Raw genomic sequence first — 12,401 nt, 5'->3', positions numbered from 1 at the left:
GCGAACCATGGTGGCAGGCCTGGGCGCTGGCAGCCGCCCCCCCCGGGCAGCCCCCCCCCCCCCCCCCCCCCCCCGGGGCACACACACTAACTGCAATCCAATGTCAAAGTGTGCCGCGAAATCCGAAATGCTAGCGTCTGAGTGACTGTGACCTAGATCCCCCCATCCCGTCCCCACACTCGATGGAGCTGGGCGGCGGCGGCGAGAGCGCCACCAAGCGCGCGAGGCTCTCCTCCGACGATGCCGCCGCCGCCGCAGGCGAGGACCGGCTCAGCGCGCTCCCCAGCGACGTCCTCGTCCTCATCCTCCTCAAGCTCAGCACCCGCGCCGCCGCCTGGACCAGCGTCCTCTCCCGCTCCTGGCGCCAGGTCTGGGCGCTCCTCCCGACGCTCAGCTTCGACGAAACCGCCGACCCAGGCCAGCTGCGCGACGCGCTCGACGGCCACGAGGTGTCCGTCCGCAGCCTCCTCGTCGGGGCCGACGGCGCCGCCGCCGAGTCCCTAGGGGTCTGGCTCCCCGCCGCCGCGCGCCGCGTCTCCGGCGACCTGTCCCTTTACAGCTACGCTCGGGTCGAGGAGGATGAGGACGACGAGACCCCTCAAAGTGGCATCTTTGTGCTCCCCTGCTTCGAGAAGGCCACCTCCATCACGCTCTTCTTGAGCTTCCACGGCGTCGCCGTGCCTCGCGCTGGCGTCTTCGCCCGGCTCGCCGAGCTCCACCTGCACCGCGTCTGGTTTCACGGCCCGGGCGAGCTGGGCGACGCCGTGTCCACTCCGAGGTGCCCGTGCCTGCAGAGGCTCACCGTCGACGATGCCCGGGGCCTGGCCGATCTCAATCTCGCCATACGTTCGGAGACTCTGCTGGAGGTGGAGCTCAGGAACCTGTGCACCTTGTCTCGGCTCACCGTGGCGGCGCCGGCACTCAAGGAGTTAGCTGTGGTGCTTTGTTTTGGCAAGAATCGACCGGTCGCCAACATCTCTGCCCCTCGGCTGACGAATCTTGACTGGGGTGATGAATACGATCCCAGCTCTGTCCACTTTGGCAAGATGGAACATCTCCGGTCGCTGAGCACTAACTCTTATCTTGTTTATGCAAACTATGCCTTCATACACAATCACTTTTGGTTAAGTCTCTTGCAGCGCTTTGAGGGGATCCAGACTCTTTCCCTAATGCTCATGTATCTGCGGGTGAGTCCTTACTTCTCTTATTGCATTATCTGCAAGGAATTATGCCATCTTTATACCATACCATGCTAGTCTGTGCATCAAAGGTTCCTATGTGACATGCTGACTAAGAATGGTCCTAGGCTGGCTACCATAGAATTAAAGTTTGCTCAATACCCCTTTTTGTAAATAAAACTTGCACAATATCCTAAGGCTTAAGTGGACTTATAAAAGTAAGCAAATAAAGTACTTCAGGCATATTGCTTATGAGTCTTTTGTCTAGGATAAAATAAGTCGGCTTGTACATTGAACCAAGTGGCCTACTTAAAAGGATGTTTCATGTCCAATATTTGACTTTTTATCAAATTGTCTAGATGATGGTGATATTAGCAAACCGCCATAGAAAGAAATCATCACTTGTTTTGGCTTGCTCAGGTCTCTCCAACATTGCTGAGCACACTCATTAATTACTATTTTCCAATGTATCTTCAAGAAACATGAGATCCAAAGTATTTTCCAGAGTACAAGTAGTACAGTCTTTTCAGCAGCTTGCAGTGGAAACCCTTAACTGAATGAACTTTTTAGCTTAATAACAACCGCTTTTTGTGTGCTCACAACAATGGTCAGCTAGCAACAATCACTGAAATAGCTTTATGTTTCATTCTCTTTCTAACTGTCACATATGATCTCCTTTGTTTTACTTCCCATGGCACGCAGGATATAGAGAACTATCAATACATGATGGAATACTTGACAGTGCTCCCTGACATTACATTTTTGCGCCTGAGGATAGTTGCAAATGGACATGCCTTTGAGGCCAGCGCATTCCACATTCTCAGATTGTGTACTGGTATAAGAAGGTTGATGCTACAATTTGGCTTAGAGATAAAGCTATTCTTTGTTTACCTAATACTCCATCCAGACACAGAAAAAAGGTAGCATTCTGGTCCCTAGAGGCAACTTTGACAATTAATTTCTATTAAATTATATATCAAAAGTCAAATTAAATTAATGCATTATGAAACTATTTTGTTAGACATTGTAGATCGATGGTAGATCTATTTTCATGGTAGATCGATGCATGTTGTTTGTATGAAAAAGCTTGTTTTTGTATTTTGTTAGACATGGTCACTGAAAGGATAAAACACTATTTGTTTTCTTACTGGAGTGGTATTTAAGTTGTCGGGAAAGAAATGGGAAGATACCTGCATTTGCATTATTTATTGGCATGCCAAGGCTTGTGTGTGGTAGATGTGTGGTTTATTTGATATCCTAATGATGGCACTTTACTCTGTAGATTTAATTGGATGGTACTCTATTTGGGCTGTAAAAAGTTGCTCTCTTTCTAAGTTATTATTCTTTGCCTGTTCGAAATATATGGCAGTGGTGAGTCGTTGGATGTCACTAATGCATATCAACCCTGGTAATATAGATAATAGTTTGGAATAATAAGGTAGTGAACAGAGAATTGAAGGAGTCATTGGTCATTGTTTTTTTAGTGTTAGCTGGAATTTTCTGTGACTTTTACAACATAAATTATGCTCTTGTGTGCTATCTTCTCGCTTAGTAAAAGACTACTATATTGCTGCAACTAGTTTCTAGGCTGAATTATTTTTTAGTTGTTGATGTCAACACATTGGCACACCTCAAAAGTGTTCAGGAATCTGACTATTTACTCTCTTTTTTGTCATTCAATCATCAGTTAACTTAATTAAGTTGATACTTCCTTGTGTCAGGTCCGAACTGTATGCTCATCAGATTGCATATGTGATCAGCAGCCAGCAGACTGGGAAACCGAGGAACTCTTGTTGAATCACCTTGAAGAAGTAGAAATCACTGGATGGACAGGATCTGAACATGAAGTTGCTTTTATGAAACGACTTTTCAATTGGGGAGCAAGGCTCAAAGAGATTACAGTAAATTTCTGTTTTACAACCTCTGAAATCAAGGCAAAGGAGTTGTACCAAATATTTCAGAGTTTCTGTAGGTCAGGAATATGCACGAAATTTTACCTATATCAGAAGAAGCGTGGGAAGGTGTTATATGCACCTGACCACTAGCACACCAAATTGTCACTGTAGGCAATTCTTTGTGGTTTATGTTTTCTTGTTATGAACCGTACTGTATGAGAGCATCAAAAGGCTAGAAGATCTTAAAGGAAAATGTTGAGGTCCATTATATTTTGTATTTTATTTGGGGAAGTTGAAGCCTTGTTTTTTTTTTCACAAGCTGGAAGTGAACCAAATATGGGCACATTAAACTTAAGCGATTCTTTGACACTGCTTTCTAGCCGGCGTAGCCGCTGCCATTCTACCTCCATAAACAAGCTAAGCTCGTGCTATTTAGAACACTCCTAATACTTTCCCATAACTGTAAAAGTTAAAAATTGACATGTTCTTAGCATAGACACATAAGTTATGCCTAATTCCTATATATATCCTAAGTAAAAAAGAATTCCTATATATATATCTCAGTTGTGAGCTTTGTCGTGTGAGACGAACATCAGAGGGACAAAAACGCTCGAAATCCCAACCTTTAGCTCTGCCATGTGACGAACACGAACATTAAAGAGTGATGAAGGAAGAACCAAAAAAAAATGTTCTGCCTTCAGTATGAAAAATGAAATAATAAAGGAAAAAAGAGCAGCAAATGATTCCATTGCCGAGATTTGAACCCGGGTCGCTTGGGTGAAAGCCAGGTATCCTAACCGGACTAGACGACAATGGTTTTGTTCTTCTAGATGTGTGATAGGAGCTATTTGGACTCTTAAGTCCAGTACCTCTACCGGATAGGAGGTCAATTCCATCTTCCCGGAGGAGCTAACTAATCAGATGTTAAAAAAGAATGAAGGTACTAGTGGCATGCACCTAGTGAACTGTGGTTTCAGGCAAACGTTGATCAGAATGGATCATATCATGCGCATAGTCACAAACTTCCCGGGTCGAGGAACGGGGTCGAGGGTCAAGGGTCGATACTTTATAGAATTGTGGTACGAAGGAAGTATACCCATTCGGAACGAGAATCCCAAATCTGGTACGTGACTCCATCGTTTATGGGTCGATGACTTTGGAACGGTGCTTGGGGTCGAGTCTAATAATACACAAATCCAATACGTGCTAAATGGGCGGGCCGAAAAGCCCATCAAACCAGCCCAACCTACGGGTCTCAACCTCCACCTAGCTCCACCTCGTCCGTTCGATGCCTCTCTCTCCAACAGCTCTGCCTCATCCTATCCTCCACCCCTGACCCGCCTCCTCTGCCCCGGCCACCGCCGCTCGCCCGCCCACCCGCGCCTCCTCCTCGCTACTGAGACCGGCGATGTCTGGTCATCCCTGCCTCCTCTGCCCGACCGCCGCCGCTCGCCCGCCCACCCGCGCCGCCTCCTCCACTGCCCAGGGCGCCACCGCCTGCTCGCCCCTTCCGCCATGCCGTCACCCGCGACCCATCCCCACCTCCTTCTACGCCGTCGTCACGAGCTGACGTCCCCACCACCGCAGCTGATGTGCGAGCCTCTACCGCCGTCGCCCGATGCCCCAGCTCGTCCCATGATGAACTAGGACGACGACTCGTTTTGAATCGGGACATCGACCCCTGTCGTCCCCGACCCTCGATTCGGGACGACGTTCTGGGGTCACGGATCGAGGTCTCGACCCCGAATCCTGTGACTATGATCATGCGACTGCGATACTGCAATGGGCTTTGTTGCAAATAAAGAATATACATTCTGGTAAAGCTTATACTCTATTTGGAAGAGTTAAAGTTGAGTGCTAAAGTTTAGCGCATATTAGCACTCATACGCTTGCTAAAAATTTTAAGTCTTGACTAAAATTTAACCTACCACATTAGCACTTCCGTTTGGATGAGCTCATGCTAAAGTTTAGCACTTTCATATATTAACACTTAATCCAAACAAAATCTTAACATTTCTAAAATTGTGCACAACATCGTTTCTGTCCAGACAAAATCTACCATATATTAACACTTAATCCAAACAAAATCTTAACATTTCTAAAATTGTGCACAACACGCGTATCAAGAACGATGGCATGGGCTGAGCCTTTTCCCGGTCCTCCTCTGTCCAGCCCATTCTGCATTTCCAGCACAGCCCAATGCATTCACCCATATTTTCCATCCAACACAGCAGAGCTTTTAACGAAGAAACGATGCCATGCCATCGTTCTGGATACGCGTTGCGTAGCTGCACGAATGCTCGAGGGTCGTCGTTGCCACCGCAATTCGGGAAAGAAAAATTATTAGACAGTATGAATCATTGTTGTTGTCCCATTTAATTTTTTTTTTCTGGTATGAACCGTATGGCCTATTCTATGCGGGTACTCTGTTGTTTGATTTTATTTCAATCCTACTGTACATTATTCTGAAGAATCTTATTGTACAAACTTGGACTACCTCAACATACTCACAAATCATCCATCACTCCAATTTTTGAGCAAGTCTTTCAATTCCAATTCGTCGCTTGCATACATGAAGTTTCATAAGTTGCATACATGCTCTGGTGCTCGCTGAGAAGGAGCGCGAGCACGAACAACGCCATCGCCGCGTTCCCGTTTGCTGCTGTGCATGTCCTCGTCTCCCTCCAGCCCGTGGTGGACAGCGAGCTGGAACGGCAGCCGTGGCGGTGCAGCTGCTGCGCCGGCGGCGAGTGCGGCATCCAGCACTCCATGCCCATCCAAGCGCTCAGCTTGCGCTGGTGCAGGTGCCGGACCCCGAGGCGCGCGCGCCTGCACCGGCGCCCGTGCCGTGCAACGCGTCGGAGAACTGCCCTGCCACCGGGCTCCTCACCGGCCAGAACTGCGGGCTTGCGGAAGGTACAGAGCACACGTATGTGTCCATGACAGAATTTTCTTGGAGATTAATCTCACGCATATTTGGGTGCTCGTTGCTCTGTTCTTGATGAATTTTTGGCAGTCCTCGGAAGGTTGATGTTCCCACCTGTCCCTGTATAGTACGCCCTGGTGCCTTGATGCTTCAAATTCCTCGGACTATCGGGATGAGTTCTCTAGTCCCAGTAGGTCGCTTGATGTGACAACAACAATAAAGCAGAAACAATACCTCTCTTCCTACCGGCAAAACTCATTAATTAGATTCAAGGGTAAAATGGTCTTTTCATATACCACTAACACCATTCCGCCTGGCTTATGGGGTACTGTAGCTACAGTACCTACACATGTTGGCGCATTAAAGGTGCTTGAGATCATATAGCTACCAGCCGCTACAGTACCACATCCTCTCGAACAAAACTATTGAATCAACTACTATAGTAATAAGCCCAGCCATTCGAACAGGGTAATTACTACTCCGAATAGACGGCAGTGCCAATTTAGGAATGAAACTTTAAACTAGCCTTTACCGCGCGCTCCCGAACTCCACCACTTTTTTTTTTTTTGAGCAAAGCATCACCCTTCTTTATTCATCAAGGTAACTAGTACAAACTCCATCAGGAGGATCTACAAACCAAACATGCCTTCCTATAGTAAGTTTTACAGAACTCCTAGCTAAACAATGAGCATCAACATTGGATCTTCTGCTTTCGTGAACAAACTCCACCTTTGTGAAGTTTCCTCTACGTGCCTTGATCTCCAAAACGATAGGCCCGTACCTCCCAAAACCATCTCCATCCATGCTTGCAATTGCACTGATACAATCGCTAGCCCCCCGGAGCGTCTGTAGACCCAAGTCACTGGCAAGCCGCAGCCTCAGCTACTTGGGCATCAACACAGCCCTCTAACACCAGCGACGAGGCTCCCAGAAAATTACCATCCTCGTCTCTAGCCACTGCCGCCACCGAGGCTTTCCTCGAATTTTTGGATATTGCCGCATCCACATTGATCTTCATAGAACCCCTTGGTGGCTTGATCCATCTTGGTGCAGGAGCATCCACCGCTTGCTGATGCGTGTGCTCGGTTTAACCATTTTCAGTTCGCTGATAAAAGGCTCAATGAAGCTGTTCGTCGAGGACGGGCTCTGAAAATTGTTTTCAAATAACACCAGACGCCGCGCGTATCAAATGGCCCAGAGGCGGACCACCAGCCTCTACTGTACAAGGATGCTGCCTTGTTGGGCTGGCACAAATAAATGGGCCGCGATCAAAGCCAGGCCTGTCCGGAGCGCTGTACAGGTCGGGGTTGGCTAGTTTAGTCGACCGTAGGGAGCCTATGGTTGATTTTCAGACCCTTTTTTTTCGTTTTAATATTTTTTGTCATTTTCTGATAAAAAAGTTTAACAAAAATTTCAAGAATTTTTTTTGGAGAGATATAAAAAATATTAAGAAAAAAATTAGGAGAGATAGAGAAATTTTCAAGAAAAATTAATGAGAAAAAATTTGATAAAAAAAGTTTTGCGAAATCAATTGAAAAGTTTGAAGAGAAAAATTTTTACATAAAAAAAAATTGAGCTAGAAATTTTTTTATTCAGATTGTAAACAAAAAATTGATAGAAAAGTTTTGCGAAATCAATTGTAATTTTTTTTTGTTCAAATTGAGCTCTGGTCCTCGCCACCACCGCCGTCGCCGTCCCACCGCGCCTCCTCGCCGTGCCGCTCCCCAGCGCCGCCGCCACGTCGCTCCCCCAAGCGCCGCTGCTGCGCCGCTCGCCTGGAGGACGGAGCTCCCTAGCGCTGCCACCGTGTCAATCGCCCTTGGGCGGCGCCGCCTGCCCCGGCTGAGGAGGTGCGCTAGATCCAAAGGAAAAGAAAGTGAAAAGAGATGGAGGGGAAAGGGAATGGAGAGAGAGAGGTGGTCAGCTGTGGGCAGAGGAATTGATAACATCATGTGAGTGTGGAGTCCACCGCATTGTTGAAGCCGAGGCGCACTGCTCCGACTTAAATATTCTTGCTTGCGAACGTGATTGAACTTCCCTGAATACTCTCTAGTGATCTATGCCTGTCTCGCTGTGCTGTGCATTCGTTGGTTGAGCCGAAAAGTCCCCTGTTGATATAATTTTATTACTCTCTTATTATTCAGAAACTATATTGTCTAATCGTCATCCTTATGACTCTCAACAGGTTGCCACTTTCCTTGAGAATAGAGAATCCAGGAGACCACGAGTAATATGCACAAGATGAAAGATGAGTCTAAATATAGTGTAATATAAAAGTTACAGAGTGGCAAAATTCATCTCAAATGTTGTCTTGCCAAAAGAAATTCATCTCTGGCCGGGGAAAAAAATTCCATCTCAAATGGGCGCAGATGAATTAAGATCTCAAAAGTTCAGTAGATAGGAGTATATTTGTAGCGCTAATGGCAAATCTTCTCAGAAGACAAATAGAAAAGCAAGATGGGGATGAATGCACCTTTTTTTTTCGGGAGGGATGAATGCACAGCACACTTGCTACCAAACCTGACGGCGGCAGCAGGCGGCGGAGGCTGTCACAGTGAATCTTTAGTTGTAAAGATTTGAAAAAAAAATAAAAGGCAAAATATATGCCCATTGGCGTTGTTTCTCAGTAAGCATTATGGCCAAGTGAGTCCGGGTAAGCATTTGGATTTTACTTATAGTTACCACCAGTTCAATATTGTTCCATCGACTGCAACAGTCCAGATCTTTCATCACATTATGACAATGAGTGTTTGTTGTACCTGGAATTTTTTTCCTCGGATTAATCAGAGCATGTTTACCTTTGTAGTCTTTATTGGGACAAGAAAGCTTAAGCTGCTGCTCTGATATCTAGTCTTAAACTCTACCGTTGTACTTTCTAATATTCATACAATCATGTATATCTTTGTGTAGTATTTGTATCAGACCATGACAAGTTATTTATTTAACTCTAGAAAAATTGCAGGCAAAGTCCGGGTAATCACTAAACTATCGTTTGATTCATTTTACCCCCAAAATATAGCCTTTAGTTCTAATTACCCCTAATCCAATTTGTCTTTCTTATTTCTCCATGCATAGGTAAAGTTCTAAGTTAAATTTTTACAGGACAATAGGATATCTAATAATAACACATGTTAGAAAAAATACATCATAATTTTTTAAATCATTGTTTAGGATAGGATATTTAATAATAAATTAATCATTAGAATTCACAATCACAATTATATGAAAAATAACGATGAAAAACTATAACAATGTTTTTTAATTTTCGTTGTGAGGTCCACTACTAGCCTGCAAAATTTTAAATTAAAATTCAATTTGTGTATGGAGGAACAAAAAGAACAAATTGTATTATGGGGAAATGAAATAAATGGCATAGTTTAGATATTATTCAAATCTTTCCTACACTTAAAGGGAGTAAATTGAACTATTTCCTTTAATTATCTGTAAATGGCCTTGCAAGGGACATCTACAACCACCCGACTCTACTCACTTGGTCTGAACTATGAACGAGCTTAGCTTTTGTTTTTATTATAGAGCCTGGGAAATCGTTAGCAATTCAAGAACGCCCCTGTAATTACCGGGTAGAGGTGGAACCATCGTCGTAAGGGGGTGAGTGCGGGGGCCGTCTGCTCAAAACAGAGGAGGATGAAAAGAGGTGGATATTGATTTGCTTACCCGGAAGAGAAGGGAGGGGGCTTCGGTGGACGACGGGTTGGCGGCTTCGGTGCCTAGTGCATGAAGAACGCCCCTGTAATTACCGGGTAGATGTGGAACGGGTTGCCGCCGCCGCCACCGCCAGCCAGGGCCTCGTGACGAGGGAGCCGCCGGCAAGGGGCTCAGTCGGCCACCACCCGACACGCGTGCGCCTGCGAGGAGGAGGCGGGAGGGGGCAGCCGCTGTCGCCGCCAAAGGGCGCCACCGGCCAAGCCCTAGCCCCGACCTAGAGGAACGAGCGACGGGGAGGGGGTCACGGGAGAGGGAGGGGGTGGGGTGTAAAGGGAGAAAAGGAAAGAGTCAAGTGCCACTGAAAAATACAACTCATCCCTTATGTGCCATTGAAATTTACTCCATCCCTTATATGCCATCGTTTATAATTTTCCATCCCCTACATGCCATTGCCATTAAGATAAACTAACAGAGTTGTTAAAGAGTATGATGAAAAGACAAGAATACCCATCTTCCAAAATAGAAGTACCCTCACCAGTTTCTTTCCCGGAGCACTCTCCACCCCCTCCCTATCCCGATGTCATAGGAGCCTCCCGCCGCAACCATAGATCTCGTGTGAAGGAGGAGCCCCCCAGCCGTGTCCCTCTCTCGCAGGTGCAATGCGGACGCGCGAAGGAGGAGCCCCCCAGCCACGCCCCTCTTTCACGGGCGCTGGGTGGCGGGAGTTGTGCGCCGTCTGCCCCCTCATAGGTGCAAGCGCGGGCGCTGGGGCCATGTGGCCCTTGTGGGGTGTTGGGGCCGTGTGGTCCTTGCAGGCGGCTCAGCCCCTCACAGGAGCAGCGCAGGGTGCTGGGGCTGTGTGCACCTCACAGGAGGAGGGCGGGGTGCTGGGGCTGCGTGCCCCTTGCAGGCGCTGCGCGTGGGCGCTGGATGGCTGCTCGCGCGGGAAGCGGGCGCTGATAGGCCACGATGGGGATGGAAGGGAACCATTCTGATTGGCTTCCTGTAGGGTAAGTTCACTACTTTCTTTTCCGTTTTTATCCTCTAATTGTTTGAATTGGAATCAGAAACGATTAGTTTTGATGGTCCTTCATTAACAGGATGGACCCTAAGACCAGTTTTCTGCTAGATATCCATCTTAATGCCAACCCTAGAAACTGCAGGAAGGATATTTTATGCTATAGATTCAGGAAAGTTGTGGATTATGATCTATGAAATTTCAAGGATTTTGTTGGAGAAAATGTGGATCAGTTCCCTCATGGATATCAGGAAGTAGTGCATGTTTTCTATTATGATGATTTCAGAAAATATATAGAAGTGAGAATGGATCAGAAATTGCTTGCAATGTTTAGCAAACATGTTGATAGCAAGGAGGTGCGCACGACCATTACATACACTAAACCTAAGAGATGTGGCTATCAGTGAGTGCTTTCATCCAAAAATTTCAGCAGGGCTTGATATCCCTTGCACCTCTTCTATTGCATGTCCATCTCTTGCTGGACCAAGCTAATTAACTCAGCCTATATCCAGCCAATATAATAAGCCAACAACAAACAAGTCAACCGAGCATGTATCCAGCCAACGTAGTAAGCCTACAACTAGCCAACAACCTGCAAAACCTAGTGATGAACTTGATGACAATTCTGATGATGATGATGATGATGATGGCTACATGGCAAATCCTAAACCACACAAAAAACATGTGGGAGTTGATGATAAAGGCATGTACTTACCTACTCCTAAGACACATGTGGATGGTGGTGATGTGGGTGGGAAAAGTGAGTCTGAATTTGAATCTGAATCTAAATCTGATGTGGAGTATGAGGAAGAGGATGGTCTGATTGGAGGAGATCCTGTGATACTTATGGCAAATGTAGCATATGATCGAGATGATCCTCCAATGAGCGTAGGCAGCCTATATCCCAATATTGCAGAATTTAGGTTGGCTCTTTCTCAACATGCTATCAAGAATGAATTTGAGAATAATACTGAGAAAATTGATCCAGAGATAACGAGGGCTTATTGTTCGAGAAAGGAAGAAGAAGGATGTAGATGGAGGTTACATGCTTCTACGTACAGAGATGACGTCACAATAAAGGTAATTGTTTATTATTGGCAAATTTGACTTTTGTTTGTTAATACATATATATAGTTATATTTTTCTACAATAAAGGTTTCTATGAAAGGTCGCAGTGGCTACAAATGTATTGTCAACCTACAAGAAAGGACTTGTTCTTGCAGAAAATGGGATGTCACAGGTATTCCTTGCAAACATGTCAATGCATTTATCACATTTGTTAGGGAACCATTGGAGAAATATGTTGACACATATTACTCAGTTGAGAAATTCAAAGCTGCATAATGGGCTCTAATCCCTGCCATGACTGACAAGCACAATGGGCACAATATGACCATGATTTCATCATGCATCCACCACTCATAAAATCTACAGCGGGTAGAAGGCAAAACGAGAAGTTCAAAGGCTGTACTGAGGCTAGTGGCAGTACAAGGCCGAAAGGTAAACATCAGTGCCCTATTTGCAAGGGATATGGCCATCGCTGGTATAATTGCAAGGATGGTGATCCTAATGACATAGAAGCTCTACTAGCTGAAAAGTACGCATTACAATATTGATTTAGCCTTTCTATCATATGTTATCTGCAATTCCTACTTTTTAACATTATTTAATTATTGTTCATGATAATTAGGGGCCCACCAAAGAAAAAAAGAAAACTA

The 12,401-nt window shown here is 45.8% G+C and overlaps 1 protein-coding gene across 2 annotated transcripts; it reads left to right on the top strand.

Annotated features, from left to right (window-relative positions):
• The first annotated feature begins 99 nt into the window (after positions 1 to 99).
• Positions 100 to 3,361, top strand: LOC120685936 (putative F-box/FBD/LRR-repeat protein At3g49030). Of its 2 annotated transcripts, none has more exons than XM_039968067.1 (3): positions 100 to 1,187; positions 1,881 to 2,048; positions 2,900 to 3,361. In XM_039968067.1, the coding sequence occupies exons 1-3, from the start codon at positions 183 to 185 to the stop codon at positions 3,221 to 3,223; spliced, it is 1,497 nt and encodes a 498-aa protein (XP_039824001.1). In that variant the 5' UTR covers positions 100 to 182; the 3' UTR covers positions 3,224 to 3,361. The 2 variants fall into 2 exon arrangements, with proteins under 2 accessions (XP_039824001.1, XP_039824002.1); XM_039968068.1 differs by having other exon boundaries at positions 1,881 to 2,098.
• Positions 3,362 to 12,401: the final 9,040 nt, after the last annotated feature.

The sequence above is a fragment of the Panicum virgatum genome, chromosome 8N (assembly GCF_016808335.1).
Source record: "Panicum virgatum strain AP13 chromosome 8N, P.virgatum_v5, whole genome shotgun sequence".
Classification (NCBI taxonomy): Eukaryota; Viridiplantae; Streptophyta; class Magnoliopsida; order Poales; family Poaceae; genus Panicum; species Panicum virgatum.
Note: the sequence above shows the minus strand (reverse complement) of the source record. Positions and strands in the feature narration are given on the sequence as shown.

Bases quoted from the DNA above. Each gene is read 5' to 3' on its own strand.
- LOC120685936 (XM_039968067.1), top strand. From the start codon at position 183: ATGGAGCTGGGCGGCGGCGGCGAGAGCGCCACCAAGCGCGCGAGGCTC. The intron at 1,188-1,880 runs GTGAGTCCTTAC...CATGGCACGCAG, and splicing joins TAATGCTCATGTATCTGCGG to GATATAGAGAACTATCAATA. The intron at 2,049-2,899 runs ATAAAGCTATTC...TCCTTGTGTCAG, and splicing joins TGCTACAATTTGGCTTAGAG to GTCCGAACTGTATGCTCATC.